Here is a 23,949-nt window from a genome sequence, read left to right as displayed (position 1 = left end):
CAAGGGGGAGGGAATGGTTTCGCAGGCTTGCCCCGTTTTAGGTCATGGTCGTGAAATATAAGAATTCGTCCCTTCCCTCCCATGTGTATCCATTCATGAGACACATATTGGAAAAAGCTCAATCTGAGCCTGAACTCCTGTCACTGGGGCAGGAACTTACAGCTGTGAACTGGTAGTTAGGTCCTCTGGCGAGGCCTTGAATTTATTATTAAACGCACTAGACATTTCTGCCCGGCCCATCCCATGCTCAGTTCCTGGAGGTGAGGGGCAGATTTCAGCGGCGGGTGTCAGTCATTCACTCGTTTATTAATCCATTTATTCATCCGCCCCTTGACTCATTCTGCTGGTCTTGTGGGTACTGTGCCCAGGGACTGTGCTGGTCCCCGGGGTCCCCGCTGTCAGGGGCTCACAGGCTTGGGGGCGGGGCTTTGGTAGCCACAACTGCAGAAGAACAAGTCCACCCCGAGGGACAGAGCTTTCATGGGGCTCAGGGAAGGAGGGGTCCATTGAGCTCTGCTTGGCTTGATGGGCTGGAACCAGAATCTTCTCAGGTTAGCACAGCAGGGTGGAGGATGTGAGGGCTCACGGGGGCCTGGGTTCTGGGTCCCGGCGTGCCTGCCTCATTCCTAGGGCCGCTCCGTCTCTGCTCTCAGAGAGCTGTCTTGGTGATACAAGTACAGCAAGAGACCAAGCCAGCCAGTGGCGAGTTTACTGAATCAACAGGGATCCTTTTCAGAGTCTGGGATCCCCTGTGGCTTTGCCCCATTATCAGGCTGAGGGCTCTGTGGCTCATGCCTGGCATTTCAGATGCCAGCCACTTGGCTAAACTCAGCTTCTCTCTGCATTGAGTGGACTTGTCATCCCGGAGGGGCTTTATTGGCTTTTCTCTTGGGTGGGCTTCCTCCTGGTGCCTGCATCTCACGTTTCCCTGGCCAGGCCTCTGCACCTGGCAACAGAAGCTCAGCAAACCGTCCTTGGCTAAGCTCTCAGCAGGTGGATCTTGGTGGAGCGACTTAGAACTGTTTGCTCTTGGGCCAGACGCCTCTGCTCCCATCCTCCTTTGTCGGACACTGTGGCCCATCCCAAACTTCTGGAAGTCTCAATCAGGGTCAGCCAGCCACCCTCGGTCTCAGCACCACCTCACCCTACAGACGCCTGAAGCTCCAGCCCCTGTGCAGTGCGGGCCCTCGGCTGGCTCGCCTCTGGGGAACCAGTGGGGGTAGAAGAAGATGATCTAGGGCAGGCGGCTGAGCAGGGACAGCTGGAGGGACAGAGGCAAAGCTGAGGGACCTTTGACGAGGCAGGAGGGGTCCGCAGTGTCTGAGGCAGCAGCTGCTCCAGTGCTGTGTCGCATTTATTAAAGCTGGGCCCGCAGCCCCTTGGGTTCCAGCCATGGGGCCCCACCGTCGGCACCGGTGCCTGGCAGGCCGCACACCTAACCACAGAGGGCCCGCAGTGGAGAAGGCTGGCATGGGGAGCGGGGGCAAGAGCTTCTGCATGTTCCCCTAACTTTTGCTTGAAGGGCCAGCTGGTAAATGTTTTGGGCCGTGCGGCCCCTCGGTCTCTGTCACAGTAGCTCAGATCTGCCTCAGTAGCATGATAGCAGCGTAGACAATATGTAAACAGACAGTGGGGCTGTGTTCCAGTAAAACTGGTGCCGAGCCCTGCCCTGTCCGGGGAGGTCAGTGATATTAGCACCATTTTTCCAGCTGAGGGGACGAGAGGCGAGGAAGGACCGAGAGCTGAGACCTGTGGGATCTGGGATTTGATTAGAAGACCTGTGTTCTTTCCACTCTGCCTGTTCGCTGCCCCGAAGAGCTTAGGAGCTTGGTTTCCACAGTGGACCAGTGTTTTGTTAGATTGGCCCTCAGTGTGCAAAAGTTTTTTTTTTTTTTAAAAAGCAAAACTATCATTTCCTTAATGGACTTGTTCTTTGCTTGCATGTTAAGATGGACTTGTGCTGCTACATATGGCATAAATGTTTGTTCCCATATTTATATTGTTTTTATTGCTGCATTTCACATATTTAAATTTTTCTGTCTGAACTTTATTTCCATATGTAGTAGCTGCAGAGATTTAAGTCTTGTTTCTTGCTCCCAAAATGGTACCCTGCCTTGGCAACATTTATGGACAAATCCACCCTTTCTGCAGTGATTCAAAATGCTCTGTATCCCAGACTGATTTCCTCCGGTTAACGTTCTCCTGTGTTCTTGACTGGATTTGCTGTTCAGTTCTCTGAAGCCGGGCCACGAGCTGATTTCGAAATGGATCGTTCTTTGCCTTTCAGCCTTAGGAGAGGGAGACCCCGATTCAGCCGGGCTCTGCAGAGGCTGCAGTACAGAAAGGCTGCCCTGTTTCCCTCGAATTGTGTGCTGAGGCAGGTAATAAAGAGGAAAGAAATCACAATGATAGAGACTAACAAATAATGGGATGCGCGGCGCCGGGGAGAGGAGAGAAAATTACAAGTTAGGGAGCGCCTCTGCCAGCGTGTGTCCCTGGAGGTTGGAGAAGTAGAATGTTTATGGGATGTATGGAAATCAATCCCAGCATTACCTATGCGAGGAAAGTCAGCAAAGCGCCTGCATAGAAAGTTAAAGCCTGTCAAAAGGGTGATTTTTTTTTTTTTTTTTTTAACGGCGGTGCGCGGATACCAGCTCTCAGGCCGTTGCCTTTCTCACCGTTAACCATGAATATTCTGTGATGGTAACTTGGGGAAGGCGGAGAGGACAGTCTGACAGCGATGGATTTTTTTTTTTTTTTTTTTTTTAAAGATTTGAGGTATCAGAGTACTGCTTTACCTGTATTTGTGTCCTCAGTCATTTTGACGTTGATGGAGATACAGGGCATGGTCCAAGAGGCTGGAGATGCACAGCGTGTGGGACGGGGGAAGGAAGGGTTATGACAGGATGATGGTGTGCATCAGTCAGCGACGGCCATCCCCCTGCTTCTGTGGCTTCTGTGCAGTGTGACTGTGGCCCCTTCAAGGTGAACTTGTGGCCAAGACGTCTCATCGCAGCTACTCGTGGCTGTTATTTGCCCAAAGAGCATTCATACCTTTTCTGGGTCCTCCTGGGAAACACTTCCTCCTCCAAGTTTTCTTTCTCCTATGGACTGTACGCTTTTCAGCTGCAAAAGCCTGGGTGGTGATGTTTGGGATCCCTGCGTGCTGTGCCTAAAAGTCCAGAACCTGACCTGACACTTTTGCAGTCTCCTCCAGTTGGCACCTCACTCTTTGGGTCTGATTTCCCACATTGCCCATGCCGAGCTGGTTTGATGGTTCATAAAATTCTGTTGTCTAGTCTGCTGCTCTAGGGCATAGACCACTTAAAAACATTCCTTTTTATTTCCCAAGGTTGAGGTACACAGGAGCTCAGTAAATCCTGTAACTCCTGAAAATGTGACCAGTGGAACCCACTTGTGCTTGGATGGTCACTGCTGGCCCCCCCCCTTCTTTCCGGCCCATACCATTGAAGGGAAAGGCACTAATTATGGTGATCAGTAACATTTGTTGAATGCTTTCTATGTGCTGGGTGTTGAATCCTTAACAATGTTTCTGTGAAAAACAAAATGCTTCTGTGAGATAGAGACTGTAAAGATCCCATTTATAGATAAGGGAGTCAGGTGCTCAGAGAGGGTGGGTAACTTGCCCAAGGTTACCCAGCTGCAGAGGCAGGATTCGAACCCGAGTCCTGACTCTAGAGATCATGCTCTGAAATACAGGACCCTGAAACCTGCATTCGCTGCAGTGTGAACACCACTGGGAACTTCAGTTTACTCTTTCAGCATCCCACAGGAAATGTGGCTTTATCCCCTTTTGTATTTTGCTGAGGCGGAAACCTGTGCGAGGTTACCAGGCAGTAGGTGGCTGAGCTGGGGCTTGAACACAGATCTCCCCAGCCCTGGGACCTGTTGGTAGCAACCTTCCATGGGTCCTGCTCCTGTCTTTGGAATGGAAGCTACTGGAACCCACACCTGACCTTCTTCTTGCCCCTGGCAGGTCCCCGCTGAAGCACTTTATTTTTCTCCAGCTCTTGGACCTGCTCAGGGCAATTTCCACAATTTTTGGCCTTAGAGAGGGTTTGGAAGGTGACTTGGGGCCCCGCGGGTAGCTTGGCTTGTCCCAGTGTGGGTTCCTGCACTTTGTTTTTGAGTGTCCTCATTAGGTGGTTGTGAGAATTGAAACGAGGCTTTGGTGCTGACGTGTTACTAGACACGGAAGTACCCACCACGTGACAGCTGGTACGTTTGCCCTCCATTTTAGTTGTGTTGTACTCAGATAGGAATCGTCTCTCTGCATCACTTATTTTCCATAGACCTTGACCAAGCTCCTGGCATGTGGGAGCTCTGGGGACCCCAGATGCATGGCATGCTGTGCGCCTTTAAGGAGTTGTGAGATGATTGCAGGAGACAGAGGCAGTTAGCTACTGCACACTCTGCAGCTTGCTGAGGGGTAGGAGAATCATGGAGGGCTTCCCAGAAGAGGTGCCTTTTCATCTGGCCTGAGTAGATGGGTTTTATCATATTGGGTTGGAGGGGATTGGTGAACACAAGGAAATCCATGAAACAACAGTGTGTTGGAATATCATTCAGCCTTAAAAAGGAAGGAATTCCTGCCATAGGTGACAACATGGATGAACCCAGAGGACATTATGTTAAGTAAAATAAGCTGGACCCAGAAGGACAAACACCGCCTAATTCCACTTATATGAGGAATCTAAAATAGTCGAACTCTGAGTTGCAGAGAGTGGAAGGGGGGTTGCCGGGGGCTGGGGCAGGAGGGAATGGGAGATGCTGTTCACCAGGTGTAAAGCTTCAGGCAAGCAAGACGGGTCAGCTCTAGAGACCTGCTGTATAGCATTGTGCCCGGGCATAACCATTACCATATATGAAGAGGAGAGAGCTCGTGTGAAATGTTTGCACCATAATGAAAAACTCTGTTGGGTTTATTCAGGGAGAGGCGCTCACATTTGTGGGGAGGGACCAAATAGTACAGTCACATCACTCGGGGAAAGTCCCTCGAGAAGGCTCTGTCACAGGCTCCTGGCCCAGGTGGATTGCTGTCTGCAGTAGAGGCCAGGTAAAGGGGTTGGTGACGTCTGGTGACGCCAGGAGAGGGCATGACACCAACATCTCAGGATAAGGATCGTGTTTGTGGGCAGTGAGCTGCTCCCTCCAGTACAGGCTGGGCACAGCCACGGGACTGAGGGCCCTGGAGCACGACCCTCCTGTCCTGTCGGGTCCAGGGTACCCGGTGCCAAGCGCCCTGGTGGTGGGTGTGCGTGTGCTGGGCACATGTGCTCTGCCGAGCTCTCATCCCACTTACATCCAGTGCACGTGGCTCATTAGTGTAAATCAGGCACGCGTGTGCCATGCGCTGCAGAACAGAAGGCTGGCATGATTCCTTTGATTAAGAGGAGATTTCACCGGGGGTTAGTGGCGAGGGAGGATGAGCAGGCAGAGCACAGAGGATTTTTAGGGCAGTGAAACTATTCTGTATGATACTGTCATGGGGGATACATGTTGTCACATAGTTTTCCAAACTCATGGAATATGCACCACCAAGAGCGAAGCCTGACGTAACTGTGGGGGATTATGATGGGTCAGCATGGGTTCATCAGTTGCAGCAAATGTCCCACTCTGGTGGGGGTTATTGATAATGAGGGAGGCTGTGCATGTGTAGGGGCTGCTGGTAGACGAAAAAACCTCTGTACCTTCCTCCCGATTTTGCTGGGAACCTAAAACTGCTTTACAAAATAGTCTATGTTAAAAAAAAAAAAATCACTTCTTCTAGCCTCGTGTTGCAATGATGACTATCCAGTCCTTTGCTCCCATAAGAAGTTTGGGCCAGTTGAGAACTCCAGAAGTCGTCCTCGTTAGAAGATTCAGATTTCAAACAGGCCTTGGAGTAAAGGAGCATTTCCTGAGGCTGCGTCTCCAGTACCTGGCTGCAGCCTTGCCACCTGTTCTGGGTTTCTTGAAGATAAGAACCAAAGAGACGCTACCTGGCCTGTCTTCAATGATATATTGTCTTGAATTTTTGTTTTTTTCCCTCATGGCTGTGGTGTCATGGGATTAAATTACTGGCTGTTTTCTGTTTTTACAGATTTATCAGTGTTTTTAGTTAGAAATGTGAAATCTAGCATTATGTTGAGTTCTTCTAGATTATCAGTGCTCCCCACTGCCGTCCACGACAGGCAGTGCCCTGACTTACTTAGTACTGTCCTGTCTGGTCTCTCCTCTGAACCTTACAGCATCCCAGGGAGGTGGGAAGGTGGGTGCCGTTCACCCCTTGTGCCTGCCAGGAAGGCTCAGAGAGGCTGAGAGCCAGGGCCCTCATTACCTGGTCATGTTCAGAATGCAAAGTCAGACAGACTCTGTCTCCTCGTAGGCACACGTGAATGTATGTGGTTTTCCTCCATTAAGAAATCCTCTGTTAAGGACTCCTTCCTTAGGTAAGTCGGGAGCCTGGCTCTCCTCTTGGGAAGGTGCCTTGTAGCCAGTAGTTAGGTGCTCAGTAGATGTTTACTAATGAATGAATGTGTGAGCTGGGGGGGCCGTTGTAACCCCAGGCAGCCCGTGGCCGGGCAGGTAGCACATGGGGACTTTATCTGTGTCTCTGTCAGCTCCCTTCCCCCCTGGACTGAAGGGCAGCAGCTCAGCCTCTTTCCTATCTCTTTAGGCTGATTAACTCTGCTGAGGATAAAATAGATGACTAGTAAGGGCCTACTGCAGAGAACAGGGAGCTCTCCTCAGTACTCTGTAATGAACTATATGGGAAAAGAACCTGAAAAAGAGTAGATATATGTATATGTATAACTGATTCACTTTGCTCTGCATCTGAAACTAACACAACATTGTAAATCAACTCTACTCCAATAAAAATTAAAAAACAAAACAAAACAAAAATCTCTGCTGAGGGCCTAACCCTCCTTCCCTTTGTTCTTCCCAGTCTCGCCCTCTCTCTGCTCTTTCTAACCTTTAGTAGTATCTTGTCTGGAAATGCTTTTTCTGCCCATTGTTTCCCTTTTGCAAATTTTCAGACCTTGCGAAAAGTGCAAAGGATCCTGTGTGGCTCTGGTCCTACAACCTGTGCCAGGAACTGAGCCCCAGGGGTCCTGGTTGCAGCCTAGTTACCTGGCCCCGTGCCACTCAGCAGCCTCGGTTCTGGACACAGCACACACATCCCACGGGCCAGGGTCTTCTCCCCAGCCAGTTGGAGGCCTCGGTTTCCCTCCTGGCTCTGACACGTAAAGGTGTGTGGTTGTGTAGCTTATTTAATTACCTCTCAGTTTCGTTCTTCTGACTTAATGTCACTGCGCTGTCGATGAAATTGTAGCTCTTACATCCCTGCGTGTGAGTGGTGGTAATTATCGCTGTTTCCTGGGGTCGAGTGCAGAGGTTGGAATTGGACAGATTTGGACTCAGATTCCAGTTGTGTCTTTACACTTCCTCCCCCTGAGCCTGTTAGCAGACCTGTGAAAGGGACTCAGAGATAGCTTCCATAGAGTTGCCCTGTGGCACCAAGGAGACAGTGTACCCGGAGCGCTTAGCTGGTGGGTGTTAGAATTATCATCGAGTCCTCGAGCTTCCAAGCTCCCTGAGGGCAGGGCCACGTGGGTCTCCCCGCCTTCCTCGGGTCACTCTGCCGTCCTCATGTGACCAAGCTCACGCCTGTCCCTGCGCCTTTGCCCGTGCCTTGTGCCTTGTGGAGTGTTTCCCTCCACAGAGCAGCACGCTGGTTCCCTCCCTTCCTCGGGCCTGTGCTGTCATGTCTTCCCCCAGAGAGGCCTTCCCGGAGCACCCCAGGAAGTGGCACCCTCCCACCACCCATCTGTGTACCGCACCGGGCTTTCCTCCTGGCATGTCTTGTCGCCACGACTGCTCCATGCTGCTTTGCTTGTCCCCCTTCAGGGGAGGAGGCCTGCCTGCTGCAGGTAGAGACTTTGGTCTCCTCTGTTCACCCTCTGCCCACAGTGCCGAGAGCAGGGCTTGGACTTTGTAGGTGCTCAGTAAGTTCGCATCGACCCAATGAATTTTGAATCTTCCTTGGTGACACCAGGAGAGGGACACCTCAGACATGCCTCCTCATCAGCACCTTAGGAGGCCCAGTTTCTCACTGTGTGACCTGCAGGTTTCATGCTGTCACAGGTGCGATGGGGAAGCCAGGGCCTGGACCTCCTAGTCGTGTCCTTGTGATGCCCACGTGGCTGCTCTGGGTCAGAAAAGCCAGGGAGGGTCTATTTTTTGTCCCATCTCTTCTGAACAGAGTGGCTTCTGGTGTCTGACCCAGAAGCTGAGGAGGAGCCCCCATGATTCCCCTCCTTCTCTTTCTTCCCCTGGGGCCTGGGCTGTGGGCTTTTATCTCCTCTGTAGCAGCCTGAGGGCAGCATGGGTCCTGGGACCTATTTCTTGCCTCAGGGTCTTTGGTGGGCCTCTGTGCCTGGGCATCCTGAGTATAAGGGGACCGAGGGACCTGCCTATTTATCTGTGTCCTCTTCCTCCCCCATTTCCCCCTTCTTTCCAATTTATTTGTACCCCAACAGTGTGGGGTAGTGTCTCTTAGGTGTGTGTAAAGGACTGAACAAGATAGTGCCAGTATGGGCTTTGAACAGAGCTCGGCAAGTAGAAGCGTTCAGATTTTAGCTAAAAAAAAAGAAACCAAAAACCATACTTCTTCCCAAAAGAGGACTTGAAGCAGCATATTAAAACAGATTGAAAAAAATAGAGTGAGATGGGTTATATGTAAATTGGCACCAGGTGGAAATACAGGTTGGCGATCAGAGGGAGGGTTGGGACACGTCGTGGTGGCCACAGGGCCACGTGCACTCACTGGACTTGTAACTTTGGCTGTGAGCTTCCTCACAGCCAGTCCCAAGAGGGACATAAAGTTCACAGGGTTCCTTAGGGAAAAAAATAAAACAAAACTGGCTCTCCAGGAGAAATTCACAAGTTCCTGGTCTTGAGATCTGAGTGTTATGGTAAACAGTGCACCGTGGATGGACAGTGACAAGTTTTTGATGTAGATAGGAAACGTGGGCGCTTACTGATTTTAAAGGGGTGATTTTCTATCACTGAATGCTTTCCAACGTTGAAGATGTCGGGAGAGTCACTCCTATAGGTAATTATGGACTGTGCATTGGAGAGGCCCCACCCCCCTTCAGAGTCTATGGGAGTCAGCGCAGGAAAACCAGATCTCTTAGTGAACTTGAGAATTTCTGTGTCGGTATGGAGTCAGTTGTCATGTGATCTGCTGTCTGATCTGCGGTTGATAAACAGCTGTAACTGGGAACATACTCTTGTTCAAAACAGTTGCTGTCCGGTAGCAGAGACTTGGAAAAGCGCTTAGAAATTACCAGCCTGTTTCTTCTGCAGCGGCTGATTATATTCACTAAGGAAACGCCTCCACAGTTGTTCTCATCCTGCTCTGCCTTTGGGTTTTGTGTGGCTAATGAGAGTGATTGACTGAGCCCACTGGATCTCTTAGACTGTATAGGAATTATTTTTGAAAGGGAAAAGGGAACTTGTCTAGACAAGTGGCCCTAAATAGCACATAATCCAGACCCGTGTGGGGCGGTGTAGCAGGCGGGATCTGCCGGTTAATTTGGACTTGGCTTTCTTCCTTAGGTGAACTGCGACAGGCCATCGTGGCCATGATGACCAGGAAGGATGAGCTGGAAGAAGAGAACAGGTATCGAGAGCTCCGTGCTTGAGGGGCAGTCTACCGTGGACATTCTACATCTGGGGCAGAGAGAATATCACCGTGAAGGAAGTTTTGCTTTATTGGCAGAGTTGTGACCAGTGATTTCTTATTTTTTGGTCAGATGTACCACTTTAGCATATATATTGTGGCTTGAGTGTTAGCAAGGAATGAAAACCGTATGATCCTCGCACTATCTTAGAACAAACTGAGAATTTGTAAAGCCATCTTTTTTATTTTTTAATTCTTTTTTTAAAAAAAACAGCCTTTGAGATAGAATTCACATATCATTCACCTATTTAAAGTACTCAACTCAATGGGTTTTAGCATATTCACAGATATGTGCGACCATCACCAGAATTTTAGAACATTTTCACTACCTCAGAAAGAAGCTCCATCCCCATAGCCGTCACCGTGCGACCCTCCTTAAGTAGTGGGTGACCTTTAATTCAGGGTCTACCCGTCATGTTCCAAGCACTAGAATACTTAAAATTTTCTCAAGTCAGGGACACATAGGGCAAAATGGCATTTGGAGTCTTTTGACTTCCCCAAAAGCCTAGTTGCAGGCACCGAGAGGCCAAAGGGTCTTATTCATTTTGATTCCCTGTTGAAACCAGGGCTAGATACCAGCCAGGTGTTAGCCATGCTGCTCCTGCTCGGCTGCCCAGACGTGAGCTGCTCCACTGCCAGAACCTCGTCTTGGCCACAGGGTGCTCAGTAGAGGGGTTTGCATGCAGTTATCTGCCGAGGCTCTGCGAGCATGACGGGCTGCCTCCCTGCGGGCCAGGGGACGGGTGTGTGTGTGCGTGTGTGTGTGTACGCTCGTGTCACCCTCTTATTCTTGTGCTCAGAGCAGGAATTGTGTCCCTAGTGACATGCAGTCGTGATTCTCCTTTTGAAGCCTCGATTTGGGCCCCGCTTGACAAGCTTCTCCCTCATCCTTTATGGAAACATATGAAAGCAAATAAGCGTGATTTGGAAAACAAAAGAGTTTTTTAAAAAAGGAATCTTCAGACAGTGCTATTTTGCAATGAAAATAAATTCCAGTGACAGGCTGTAGACAATGTAGGATGCTTTTTCCTTGATCCAGCTGGGGCCATTATCCTGGAAAAAGCCATAGGTTTTGTCTTACCTTGTAAAGAACAGTCATCACTGTCTGGTAATTTCTTCTTCCCAGCGAGAGAAAAAAATCACACTTTTTTTGTGTTGGGGGGTTTCCAGGCCCCAAGAGGGGAATTTTCTCAAAACTTTCCAGGAACACACGTCTTGGCGTGGGGGTGGGGTTCAGTGAGCAGTGAGGGTGGGCAGGTTCAGACACTTTTGCTTATGTGCTGATGTCACGTGGCAAGTGTCCTCTAGATTTAGGATGTAGCTGCACCAGAGTTAGTAAATGTTCTATAGAAATAGCCATCTGAGGTCCAGCGACGTAGATGGTCAGAAGAACCCTGCTTGGCTCATTTCTAGGTGGTAACTTGTGATTATTTCTGGAAGAGCTTCTGTCTTCTCTGCTGTTTAAGACCAAGGATGACAGATACGCAAGTGAATGTGTTCTGGAGGTTAACACACTCCAAATATAATATAAAACACATTCTATGCAATGTCAGATTGTATAGCTCCATGAGATACTCTGTATGCTTGTTTAACCTGGAGGTGGCGATGGAGCAGGGGTAAGGTGCGCTTTGTGGCAGGAGAAATGAGACTCCCGTTGTCTGTCAGATAACCGGAGCCTGTCTTCTGCTTTTGTGGTTTAGGTGGTTCTTTTGGCCTGTCCTGGCATCCTTTCCTTTGTTGAATCTCCTGCGCCGTGCGGCTGTGACAGGATGTCTCGGTTGAATGGGCTGCACCTCTGCGTGGGATGTCTTGAAGGGGGCTTGCCTGGGATTGGCTCAGCTCATTGTTTTCCCTTGATTTAAGCTGCCCACAGGCTCTCAGGGCCACAGAGCCAGGCCACAGATGGTTCCCGGGGACTCATCCTAATTTTGCTTCAGAGGCTCTTGAGCAGAGTTTGGTATCTCCTCAAATCAGTTTATATGAGATGGACTTGAACTGCAGTTTATGCAGAGCCTTGTGGAAGATGAATGAACTAAGATTTGACTTCATGGACTCTGGGTTGACAGCAGGTGGGCCTCCTCTCCCCAGGTCACTGCGGAACCTGCTTGACGGTGAGATGGAGCACTCGGCCGTGCTCCGCCAAGAGGTCGACACCTTGAAACGGAAGGTGGCCGAACAGGAGGAGCGGCACGTCACAAAGATCCAGGCGTTGGCAAGGTAGGGGAGGGCAGAGGGACTGGGGGGGAGGCTTTGTTCAAACCCCAAGCACACCTTTCATCAATATTTTTTAACTAAAAAAAAAAGTGACCAATGGAAATAAAATTTATGCATCTGAAATTTAACTTACTACATTAAATATTGAATAGTATGTATGCACGTGGTTCAATATCCAAAAGGTACAAATGGTTAAACTCCGCCACCCCCAGCCACCTGGTTCGCCCCTGGAGGTGGGCAGTGTTGCCGTCCCAGAGATGCTCTGTGCATTCCGTGAGCAGATGCGTACATTCGGACGCACAAACTTTCTTCCTTTCACTTCCCTCGCCTCCTTCCTTTCTGCCTTGGTACAAGTGGTCACGTATCCTACACCCCACTCCCTCCACAGCTTAGAGATTGTTCTGCGCTGGGTACACGGAGCTGCCATCTTTCTAACAGCCCCCGATACCTCATTGCCCGCCTGCACCAGGATTCATTTGGCTGGCACGCCAACAGCCAGGCACCCCGGTTGTTTCTAGCCGTTCGCCTCTTCTAATAATAATAACCTTCGCATTTGTTATTTTGTCCCAATATGACTCTGCTTGCCAGAGAAATTCCTGGAAGTAGAATTGCTGGGTCAAAGCGCAGTGCCTTTCTGAGCTGGATAGAGGTTGTCAAGCTGCCCTCCAGGGAGGCTGGGCCTCACCCAGCACAGCCCTGCGCCCCGGGGCGGATCCGACTTTGGGGTCTTTGGTAAAATCACAGGTGAAAGCAGCGCTGGCAGAATATTTTTCACTTGCATTCCCCTAATTCAGAGTACGGTTGAACCTCTTTTTTTTTTTTTTTTTGGGGGTAGGAGTTTATTAATTTATTTATTTTTGTTGTGTTGGGTCTTCGCTTCTGTGCGAGGGCCTTGTCTAGTTGTGGCAAGCGGGGGCCACTCTTCATCGCGATGCGTGGGCCTCTCACTATCGCGGCCTCTCCCGTTGCGGAGCACAGGCTCCAGACGCGCAGGCTCAGCAGCTGTGGCTCACGGGCCCAGTTGCTCCGCGGCACGTGGGATCCTCCCAGACCAGGGCTCGAACCCGTGTCCCCTGCATTAGCAGGCAGATTCTCAACCACTGCGCCACCAGGGAAGCCCCTGAACCTCTTTTTATCTGAGCCATCTTATTATATTTCCTTTTCTGTGACTTTGTTTATATCTTATTAATAATGAGAACTGTAAAGCAACCGCCCCCCGCCAAGCTCCAGCTCCCATAATAACATGCATTGTTACTGAATTTGTTCACATGCAAACGTATCTTTATGTACTGTACTTAAAATCTGCAGCCTGTCACTCCTCAGGCCACCTCCCTCCACCACTGAAGCTTCATGGTCACCATTTCTATATGCCTGGATGTGGCATTTCATTGAGTTAATGCACCATATTAAAGTCAGCATTTCTGATTGCTGGACACTTGAGTTCCAGTTTTTTTCCCCATTTTAGGTAAAATAAGCAGTTTATCAGGTCATTCTTTAAAACTACTTTAAAATTAGACCAGGAGATAAACCTGACCTGTGGATGTGCAGGGGATGTGCAGGGGAGCCCAGGGTTAAGTAAACCGACAGAAGCAGCGTTTACCATCCTCGTGCTGTCAGCACATGTGAGTGGCACTAATGTAATTGCTATATACATGTAACTGAAAGTTGGCACCGTGATCCCATATTTAATTTTAATTTGAACTTCTCTCCTTTGTTCACATTTGAAAATGACATCTCAAGAGCATCACAGTCCGTTAAATGACTATGATAAATACAGTCCCAGGTGCCTAACTTGGCATTTTCTCAACCAGACCTGCATCTTACCTGGCCATGCTAGGGTTCTGTGTTGTAATTGCGTTTTATGTTGTCATAAAGACTGAAGTCTGTGGAGTCTTGGGTTCTGAATCATCGAAGAAAGACAGACTTCTGTCGCCTGTCATTTTTATTGTGTTAGGAGCCAGCTCAGCCTTGAGTCCCTGCTCCATTGCTTGCAAATTGTGCGTTTTGGGTGAACTGCTTCACTGCCACAAGCATGCGCTTCCTCGTTTATGAAACGGAGAGGATGATCTTATCCCCCTGCGCGGGCCCAATGAGGAGGAGTGTGTGTGAAAGTACATAAGGCGCTGGGCAGCGATGTGCTATTGGAGTGTGTTTTACAGTAAATGTATTTTGAGTATATGATAATTTTTGGGTAAATTTTATTTAGCCCATGAATGGAATAGAAAAAAATAACTTCTTAACTGAGCAGGTTTGTAATCTGAAGCCTCCCCATTTAAGCAGTGGGTAGCTGAGCTTTTAAGGTGCCTGGAAGTTTGCAGTTTGCAGGTAGAAGGAACATGTATAAAGCAGGCAGACACTTTAGAAGGAGAAAACAGGAAGAAAGCAAACGGAGCAGTGGGATGTGTAAGTTTTGAAAAACTCAACTGCTGACGTGTTGCAGACAGACTTGACCTCTGCCAACTGTCAGAACTTTCTCCGGGCTTCTGGCTGCAGGAGGAGCAGCTGTCAGTGTTGTCAGGTGGTGGACCCGCTTGGTCAGTTGTGGCTTGGGGGCTGGGGGGTGCTGTCACCGAAGGGACACAGGCAGGATGTGCAGGGTCACAGGCTGGAGGCGAGGCCCACATGCGTGCACCAGGGCTGCTCTGTTCTAGGTCCCCGTGTGTCCAAGTGGCAGGTTTCATAATGCGGGTGGTTTAGCCTAGTGGTTGGTGGCACGGATTCTGGCGTTGGATCCTGCGGGTCCGATCATGGCTCTGCTGCTTAGTAGCTGTGGGACCTCGAGCAGGTTACTTAACTTCTCTGTCTCTGTTTCCTTGGCTATGAAATGAGGATAAGAGAAGTCTCCACCTCGTAGAGTGGTTAAATGATAAAAGGACAGACCATATGTCGGCTCCATGAATGTGCTTCATAAATGCTCAAAAATGTTAACTATCATTATCATTTTTCTCTAGTATAATAATTATATTACTAAGAAACCTTGCCTAATCAATAGTTGTATTTTAACGTCAGTGGTGCAGAAAGAATTAAGAATTAGGCTATTTCCGACTCAAGAAAGTGAAATTATTTCTGCCGTGAGTATGCTAATGCTAAGAAGCGTGTTTGGGTGTATGTGGGGCTTACTGGCTCTGAGTGTAGAATTGTAAAAATGGGAACATCCCTGAGCAAACCTAGCGTTTTAGTACACGTTCATTTTGCTCAAAATTAATGGCTTTCCTTTTGTGCTATCATGGCTCAACAAAGAGCAAGGTCATATAACCAGCCCAGTGCCTTTGTGGCGCCAAGCAGCTGCTCCTTGCTGGGCGGAGGCATTGTAATCAGTTGCTGTTCAGGGTCGGTAAGTCTCATTCCTTGAATAATTGATTGCCTTATTTCCTGTGGAATTAAGAATACTCAAACTAAACAGCAAGGTCCTGTGGTATAAGCACAGGGAGCTATATTCAATATCCTGTGATAAACAGGCTATGAAATGGAAAAGAATATGAAAAAGAATATATATATATGTATAACTGAATCACTTTGCTGTTTAGCAGAAACTAACACAACATTGTAAGTCAACTATATATACTTCAAAAAAAAAAAGAAAGCTCAAGCTATGAGACAGGTGTTAGCAGAAAGAAAACACACATTTACCTAAGCAGAAGTACCTCTGAGGGAAGCAAGTGGACAGGGTTGTGGGGTTATTGCAGGGACATTTTCTGCTTCTGCTCTTTGTATTATTTACCCCTGGCTGTGTAACAAATTATCTCCAAACTTGACAGCTTAAAACAGTGAACGTTGAGGATCCTCTACGGTTTCTGTGAGTGAAGAATGTGTGAATGGTGCAGAGTTTCTCATAAGGTTGCGGTCAAGCTGTTGGCCAGAGCTGTGGTCATCTGAAGGCTTGACTGGGGCTGGAGGGTCCACTTTCCAGCTCCCTCACGTGGCTGTTGGCGGGAGGCCTCAGTTTCCTGCCATGTGGGCCGCTCTACAGGGCTGCTCACAGCCTAGCGGCTGGCTTTCCAGAGTGAGTAACCCAAGAGCAAGGGAACACACCCAACATGGAAGCCACCACAGTGGCTTTTGTATCCAATCTCAGAAATGACACATGATCACATCTGCCACATTCTGTTGTCACACAGCTCAGCCTGGTTCAGTGTGGGAGGGGTCTGCACATGGTTGGAATACCAAGAAGCAGGGGTCATTGGGGGCCACCTTGGAGGCTGCCTATCACACCCACCCTGGGACAAACACTACCCCAGTCTTCCTTGGCTGGCTTATCCTTCTCCCCATTCTGTCCCTGTGGTTTGGCAGGAATGACCCCACCACTGCCCCACCTGCGCTCCAGAGCAGGACGGATGATGCCGGCCTGGTCAGTCAGCTTGTTCCATCCCTTGGCCACGATGATTGGGTCACAGGATGGCGTGTGGCCAAGCTGATCTGGTAAGAGCCAATTCTAGCATTCTTGGGAGCATATGATGGAAGCCAGGGGTTGCTGGCAGCTGTCCTTGCTGCCATGCAGGAAGATCCTGACCCCACATGGTGACAACACACTTGTGGAGGGAGGGAGGAACCAACAGGTCCTAATGATACTGTTTGAGCTCCTGGATCCCGTCCTCCCTGAATCTGCTTTTCCTCTGGACTTGTCAGTTATGTGAGCCGATAAATTCCTTTTGTTACTTGAGCCAGGTTGTTACTTGAGCCAGGTTGTGACTGGTCTCTCTGTCGCAGTCCTGAGTCCCGACTAACCAGGCTGCCTTGTGTGGTTATTAGGGGATCAGAGCGAGTTGCTCTCTCTGTGCATGAGTAAAATCGCTCCCTCAGTTACCAACTTGCCAGGGCCGTGATGCAACCTCCTTGTTGTGATTACCGAGGAGGTGAGGGAGGTGTCTCGAGGAGAACCCGCTGGATCATTCCACAGAGCACTGCTCAGGGCCTCTCCTGCCTGTGTCTCATGTCGGAACCAGCCTTCCGAGCGCCCTTTTGTCACGGCTTTTCTCCTCCTGAGGCGTTCTACTAGATGTGTGACTGGGGTCATTCCCTCCCCCTTCTGAGACTCTGGTTCTTCCTCTTTAAATGTTTGAGGGGGTAGTGGGTGTGGGGCCCTGTCCACACCTCATGTGCAGAGACGTTAAGCAAGATGCTGTGCATGTGTCTTGGTCACTGCTGGTGTGGAAGGGCCATGTCTCATCCTCAGCAGGGGAAGCAGCACAGACTCCTGGCTCTGCCACTCACTAATTTCTCAAATCTCTGGTTACAACCGGGGCATAATAATCTTAACTAATATTCATGCTTTTGATGGCAGAAACCCAAACCAAATTAGCTCGGGTCCGCAGGGGAATTTTGTGTTGCTGGAACTGGTCCCGGGACCTGGGTGCTCCCGTGAGGTCAGTGCTCTTCCCCCCTGCTCTTGGCTCCGTGTTAATGTCGGTCTTAGTGCCTCTGCACTCAGCAGCAAAGATGACCTGTGTGACACCAAGCCCCCTGCAGGATCCAGAGAGAAGAGACTCTTTCTCCAATGTCCATATGTAACATTTCAGGAAGACTCTTCCTTGGGCGTGTCGTGGCCAGGAGTGAGCAGAGGCCATGACTGACAGCCTTGCCAGGTCCCCAGGGCAGGTGGGGGGGCAGATGAATCCTGTCTGTTATGCTTCCTCGTAGGATCGTGGGGAAGATGACACGAGCTCATGCTCCTAAAGCACTCAGCGCAGCTCGAAAATTATCACAAGTGCTCAGTGGGCGTTCCCTGATTTCTTCTTCCTAGCTGCTGCCTTGGCCAGGCATGGCGAGGGGTGCTGAGGCTTGGCCAGAACCTCGTGGGTCCTTCACTTGACCCATTTTCCCCTGCAACGAGCATCTTGGAGCCTTTGACTACTGGCCTTCATTTACCTTCAGGCCTCCTGGTGTTATTTTTCCAGCCCTGCCGGCCCAGCGTGTGTCCCTTTGTTTATTTGTCCCTGTTGGGCTGCCGAGCAGTGATCTGATGTGACAGCGTTCTGCATGTGAGACAGAACTGGTCTGCACGATCTGTAAGTGAGGCTGGACCAAGGAGCTTGGGAGCCCTGCTCGTACCACTCCGTCCAGCCCCCTGGGAGGCCTTTATTGGCTTTCTATGAAGGTTTTAAATCTCTGTTTCTGCCCTAAGGCTCAGTCTCTTGTCTTTTTTTTTTTTTTAATTATTGGAGAAAGATGAAGACTGCTTTTTGTGAAAAAGAACAATAAACATCTTGTGTCCATCTAAAGACATTGATTATGTTTTTAATCAAAAGAGGCAAATGGTCAAAGTTGAGAAAGTCAAACATGGAGGATACTGGCTTGAATTCTGAGCCTGTCGTGGGTTAGGGATGGCATTTGGAACCAAGAGTTGGTTCTTTTCATCGCCAACTCCCAGTTGGAATACATTCTATGACAGGGAAAGCCAATAGTAGGTTTCATCCTGTTGCCAACTCTGGGAGTGGCCGACTGGGGTTTTGGGTTGAGAAAGATTCTGGGGTGTCATCTGGGCTCAACAGGAGGGAGTGCTGAATTGGTGATGTCTGTCATGGACAAGAATTTGCCATCCCTACACCAGTGCTGGTATAAAGTCCCGAAGCCAAGAGGGCAGAGTCATACATGAGACTGAAAAAGGAAGAATCTGTCATTCTTTTATGATGTCCTGTTGTTCAGTTCTGTCTCATGAAAGAAACATGCTCTGGAGGACTGTTTCAAACCCATTACGTAAAACAAAGCAAAACTGTAGCCAGGGTGAGTAGAGATCAGAAATAAGGTCCAATTTTTGTCTATATATATTTCAGAAAATTAGCACTTGGTTTGTTGTCTGATTCTAAAAGCCCATGGTTGAGAACTGAGAGTTGGGAAGGCAACTGAGAGTGGGGTTCTTTCACGAGAAGAAGAGTTGCTATAGTGGACATTGTATTGTTTCCTGAAAAGCCCTCCCCTGCATTTTTCCCACACTGGAGAATCATCCATGGCTTGGTTTTTCAATTCTTTTCCTCTTGGTTGGTGGTAGGGGTTGAACTCTCCCAGACACCAAGGGTCAGCCCTGATTTGTCTAATCTGGTCAAGATAATTCCATCTCCTTTCTGAAATGATTGGTTCAGGTAACCATGGCTTGACCCAGCTAGGTGTGGTGATTGGACTTGGTTCAGGAAATGGGCACGTGATCTAATTCTGGAGACGTGGTTGAGGTTTGCTAGGGCTTTGGAAGAAGGTGGTCCCTTGGTTGTTGGATGGCTGGAGTGGCTCCCTTTAGCACGTGTGCTGTGAGGGTGTAGAGGCTGGAACTGCTATAGCCATTTTACCACCACGAGGGAGCCAGCCTGAGGGTGCAGCTGATGCTACAGCTTGGAATGGAGAGGAGGGGCGAGAGCACTGGTTCTTCCTTATAGCATCGAAGGGCTGTTAGATCAGCCTCCCCTGGAAGCCACATTTTCCCCTTGTGTTGGCCAGTAAATCCCATTTGCTAGTTAAGCCATTTTGATTCAGGTTTGCTGTTTCTTGCTTCATCAGGAACACTCACCGACACAGAAGGCTTTGTCCACCATCTCCTGCCCCACCACTGGCTAGGTCACATCCCTCTGTGGCTGTCCTTCCATGGGAACCAGTGTCCCGCTATAGTTGTATTAGTGTCAGTTGTGTCTCTGTATTGTGTTTGCTTTTAGGCTGTAAGCTCCACGAGGTCAAGGACCATATGCCTCTGTGCTTTACCTTGTTTGTCTTCCTTGTCTCTGGCATCACACCTGGCACACAGTAGGTGCTCTGTAATAGTGGTTAAATGAGGGAGGGCAGGGACCATGGGACCAGTGACAGCGCCACTTGGTCCGAGTCTCACTGAGGAACGTCAGCTCTTTGGTCACCTGACAGCTCTCCTCCTGTTAGTGCCTTCCCTCAGCACAGAACTGTCGCACTGAGCTTAGCTTCAGATCTGTCGATGGTTGTCATTTGCCCCACGGTGATGTTCTGGTCAAGCTTGGTGACTTGTGGCTTTCTGGAAACCCCTCAGCCGTCTACTTAAATCTTATCGATTAAGATAGGTAGGTAGTGTGAGATCTCTCAGTATGAAGTGATGGAAACCCGCTGAAAACTGGAGCTGTTGATTGGCTTGTATAACTGAAAATTTCGGAGAAGAGCTAGCTCTCCGCCCAGCTGGACCCAGGGCCTTGGGGGGGGGGGTGCCTGTGGGACCTGCTTCCTTCCGTGTCTCCCCTTTCTTTCCTTCGCTCACAGCTTCATTCTCAGGCCTGCTCTTCTCTCGTGGTGACAAGAGGGCCCCCCGGCCGCACTAGGCATAAATCCCGTCGGCTTGGTACCCAGTGGAAGGAGAGCATGTCTTCCCGAAAGCTGGGGAGAAAGTCCCGGGATTCACTCTCAGTTCCCCAGCGGGATGTGTTACTTTTGCTGCCGGGCCTGGGTCACGTGCCCACTGGAGCCAGGAGGCGGCTCGCTTTTCCTCACCTAGCCACGCGGAGCAAGAACAAGCGACAGAAGCGTTTCCTCAAGAGGACAGCCGGGGAGCATGTCCCATCAGGTGGGGGTGGGTGGTGGGGAGGCAGAGCGTGGGTGACCCCTGCGGTGGGCGCAGCTTCTCGTCACATTTGCAGACTGTAGGTTTCCTGCAGTAGAGGTATTGTCGTTCTTGAGCCAGCCCTCCCGTGAGTGATGGTGAAATCTGGGCTTCAGGTCATCCCAGCGTCTCTGCGTGTCTCTCCTTGGTGGGATGTTTACGTCTGATATAATTTGGCCTCGTTAGCAAGCACCTAGTCCAGCCACTTTGGCATGGTTAGACATACAGTTCTCAATTTTAGCCCAGTATCCCTTAAAAAAAACCCACTCCCTTTACTATCCTGAAATGAAGTTCATAGCTAACATACCCTACCTGCACAAATAATTTAAAAAATCAGTATAACACCCTAACTCTAATATGAAGGAGAAATAATAGGAAACTAATTTATAATATTAATACAAAGTAGATTACAATATATATTAGCTGGGCATGAGCTTTGCTAGAAAATAATGATGCAGTTAAGTGCTCATACCTACTTAAAATGCATGTTTGGATTTAAAGGCGGTAAGATCAGAAGTCACTCTTTAGAAGAAGTACAGAAAATGAAAGAGCAGAGCATGGGTGGACCCCAGGGTAAAAACTGGTTTATTCAGTGTATAGTTAATGAATTCAAGGACAGGCTGAGATTACAAACAAGCTTTGCACCCACGTAATGGGCCATCGGGACCACTGAAAGCATGGCAGGATGTGGTTTGCTCTTGGTTGTGTGCAGCTGTCTTGTCTTTCAGGACAGTTCGTAGCCTTAGTTCTCCCAGTGCTGGTAGCACATTATCCTTGTGGTGACCGAAAGCATCTCGACACTCTGGCCTCGCTTAGGCTTCGCTATGCTTTACAGTCACCCGGGGAGCTTTACAACTGTGTCCACTCCCAGTGAGAATCACCGCTTTAGCCCTTGCTGCAGTGTTCTCATCTTCAAGTTTGTAAACGTACCTTCAGAATTGTGTGTTCAAGAGCCTTGTGGTCCATGTTCACGTGGCCCCTCTTTTGGACCGAACCCTGACCACACGGAATTATCCGTTGAGCTCCTGGTGTCCTGGCCCACCTGCCCCTCCTGTCCTTCACTTTTCCTTGGGTACGAAGCGGCCTTCCCCGAGGTTGCTGGCGCTCGCGCTCCGCTGAGTCTCGCTAGCTGAGTGAGTTGTGCTCTTCGTCATTCTCCCGCATGTCCTTGTCAGCAGCTGACAGGTCCTTGGTGACTCACAGCAGAGCAGCCAAGGAGAGCGGAGTGCGTGGGGGCGGGACTGGCGTGTGGGGACAGGGGTGAGGACAAGACGCGCCTGTCAGGGCAGGAGACACCATGGCACAGGAGGAGGAGCTGGTTTCCTGAGGTTTAATGCTGCCGGGATCCAGGGAAAGATGGTTGGTTAGTTAATACTCATTTGTTCATTGGTTGATTCACTTGTCAAACACCTATTCTGTGTGAAGCTGGATCAGTCAGAGAAACCAGAGACAGCTGACTAACCTCTAGGTGCTGAAAATCAGGGGAGGACTATATAAACACAGACTTTAACCTTTTGGCCAGTAATTCCCTGTGCTCCAGTTGAGGTGGCCATTCTTGGAAGGAAGTACTGGGCAAGCCTGGACTTGAGTCCAGCTTCTGAAGGCCGGGACTAGAGTAAGGTGGGTGAGGCCCCTAGCGTGCAAAAAAAGGGAGGCGCTCGCTCTGAGGGGCCTGCGAGCGCTCCTTCCACTTCCAGATGTGTGATCTCAGCTGGTCATTTCACCCCTGGTGCTTCTCATCTAGAAAACTGCAACATAGTAGTCTCTCCCTTCCAGGTACTATCAATACACAAAAGATAACGCACGAGAAGAGCTCCGCACAGCGAGCATCCTTCATAAGTACTTAGTAAAAGCCAGCTGTGACTGTTATTACCGGTTTTGCGCAAGTAAATTATCCCTCCATTCAAGGCTGCAAAGAGCCACTTTTGGCAGTTAATCTAGCCCGCCGTTGCTCGGATGTAACTATCTAATAAAGAATTCTCTGGGCTAAGGAGCTAAATGCCTTATTTAGACTTGGCTGTAGATACATTGCAGTCACCAGGGGAGCTTTTTTAAAAAAATTGTTTATTATTTATTTTTGGCTGCGTTGGGTATTTGTTGCTGCGCACGGGCTTTCTCTAGTTGTGGCGAGTGGGAGCTCCTCTTTGTTGTGGTGCGCGGGCTTCTCATTGCAGTGGCTTCTCTTGTTGCGGAGCACAGGCTCTAGGCACGTGGGATTCAGTAGTTGTGGCACGTGGGCTCAGTAGTTGTGGCTCGCGGGCTCTAGAGTGCAGGCTCAGTAGTTGTGGCGCACGGGCTTAGTTGCTCCGCGGCATGTGAGATCCTCCCAGACCAGGGCTCGAAGCGTGTCCCCTGCACTGGCAGGCAGATTCTTAATCAGTGTGTCACCAGGGAAGTCCCAGGGGAGCTTTTAAAACTGCTACGACCAGGCCGCTGTCCAGACCAATTACATCAGAATCTCTGGAGGCAAGACCCAGACTGCTCAGGTGCGGCCGAAGTTGACAGCCCGTGGCTCAGAGCAGCGCATCTCAAACCGTAACGTGTCCACCAGGCACCTGTGGGTCATGGTGGACCTCGGACTCCTATTCCGCAGGCCTGGGCGGGGCCTGAGAGCGAATATTTGTAACAAGCTCCTGGGTGGTGCTGATGCTGCCCGAGGCCACACGCCGCTATGAGTGTCCAGGGCTCACACAGATGCTGGTGATGATCTGAAAGGGGAATTTCAGTGGTTCGAAACCCCTGGGCTCTTAGAACGATGTGAAGGCACTTGTGATTTTTTAAAAATCTCAGAACCGAGTTTGGAGTTAGTTTTTGTTTGTTGGCTTGTTTGAAGAAGGCAAAGCATGCTATGGTCCACTATAAGAATTAGCACTATTAACATTTGTCATGTTTGCTTTTCATTTTACTTTTAACTGAACTATAAACAACATGCAGGCTTGCTTTTTGTGGGTTTTGGAGGATCTGCATGTGGGCTTTTAACACGAGCCCATCATTCTGCAGCTTGCCTTGCTTGCCCACCGTCAGGTTGAATGCTTTTTGGTTAAGATGCCCACAAGGGGGATTCTGGGATGGAATTCAGTCATGACTGGCCAGTGTGAGATTTCTTGAGAAAGCTCTTGTTTCTGTGCTTAGAAAAATTACTTTTGGGACTTCCCTGGTGGTGCAGTGGTTAAGAATCCGCCTGCCAATGCAGGGGGCACGGGTTTGATCCCTGGTCCGGGAAGATCCCACCTGCTGTGGAGCAACTAAGCCCGTGCGCCACAACTACTGAGCCTGCGCTCTAGAGCCCGCGAGCCACAACTACTGAAGCCTGCGTGCCTAGAGCCCGTGGTCGGAAACGAGAAGCCACCGCAATGAGCAGCCCGCGCATGGCAACAGAGACCCAACGCAGCCAAAAATAAATACATTAATTAATTTAAAAAAAGTTGGAAAAGATAACTTAAAAAAA

At 49.6% G+C, this 23,949-nt stretch overlaps 1 protein-coding gene across 1 annotated transcript in view; it reads left to right on the top strand.

Moving 5' to 3' along the window:
* The window catches only part of SNX29 (sorting nexin 29), a 566,576-nt gene that overhangs the window by 126,748 nt on the left and 415,879 nt on the right, over nucleotides 1-23,949 (top strand). Inside the window, exons 12-13 of the mRNA XM_082671124.1 lie at nucleotides 9,625-9,688; nucleotides 11,837-11,965. Of these exons, the coding sequence (XP_082527250.1) occupies nucleotides 9,625-9,688; nucleotides 11,837-11,965 (193 nt within the window). The remainder of the gene's footprint in view (nucleotides 1-9,624; nucleotides 9,689-11,836; nucleotides 11,966-23,949) is intronic.

Source organism: Grampus griseus, assembly GCF_964374135.1.
Source record: "Grampus griseus genome assembly, chromosome: 14".
Taxonomy (NCBI): domain Eukaryota; kingdom Metazoa; phylum Chordata; class Mammalia; order Artiodactyla; family Delphinidae; genus Grampus; species Grampus griseus.
This window is presented reverse-complemented; position numbering and strand designations above follow the sequence as displayed.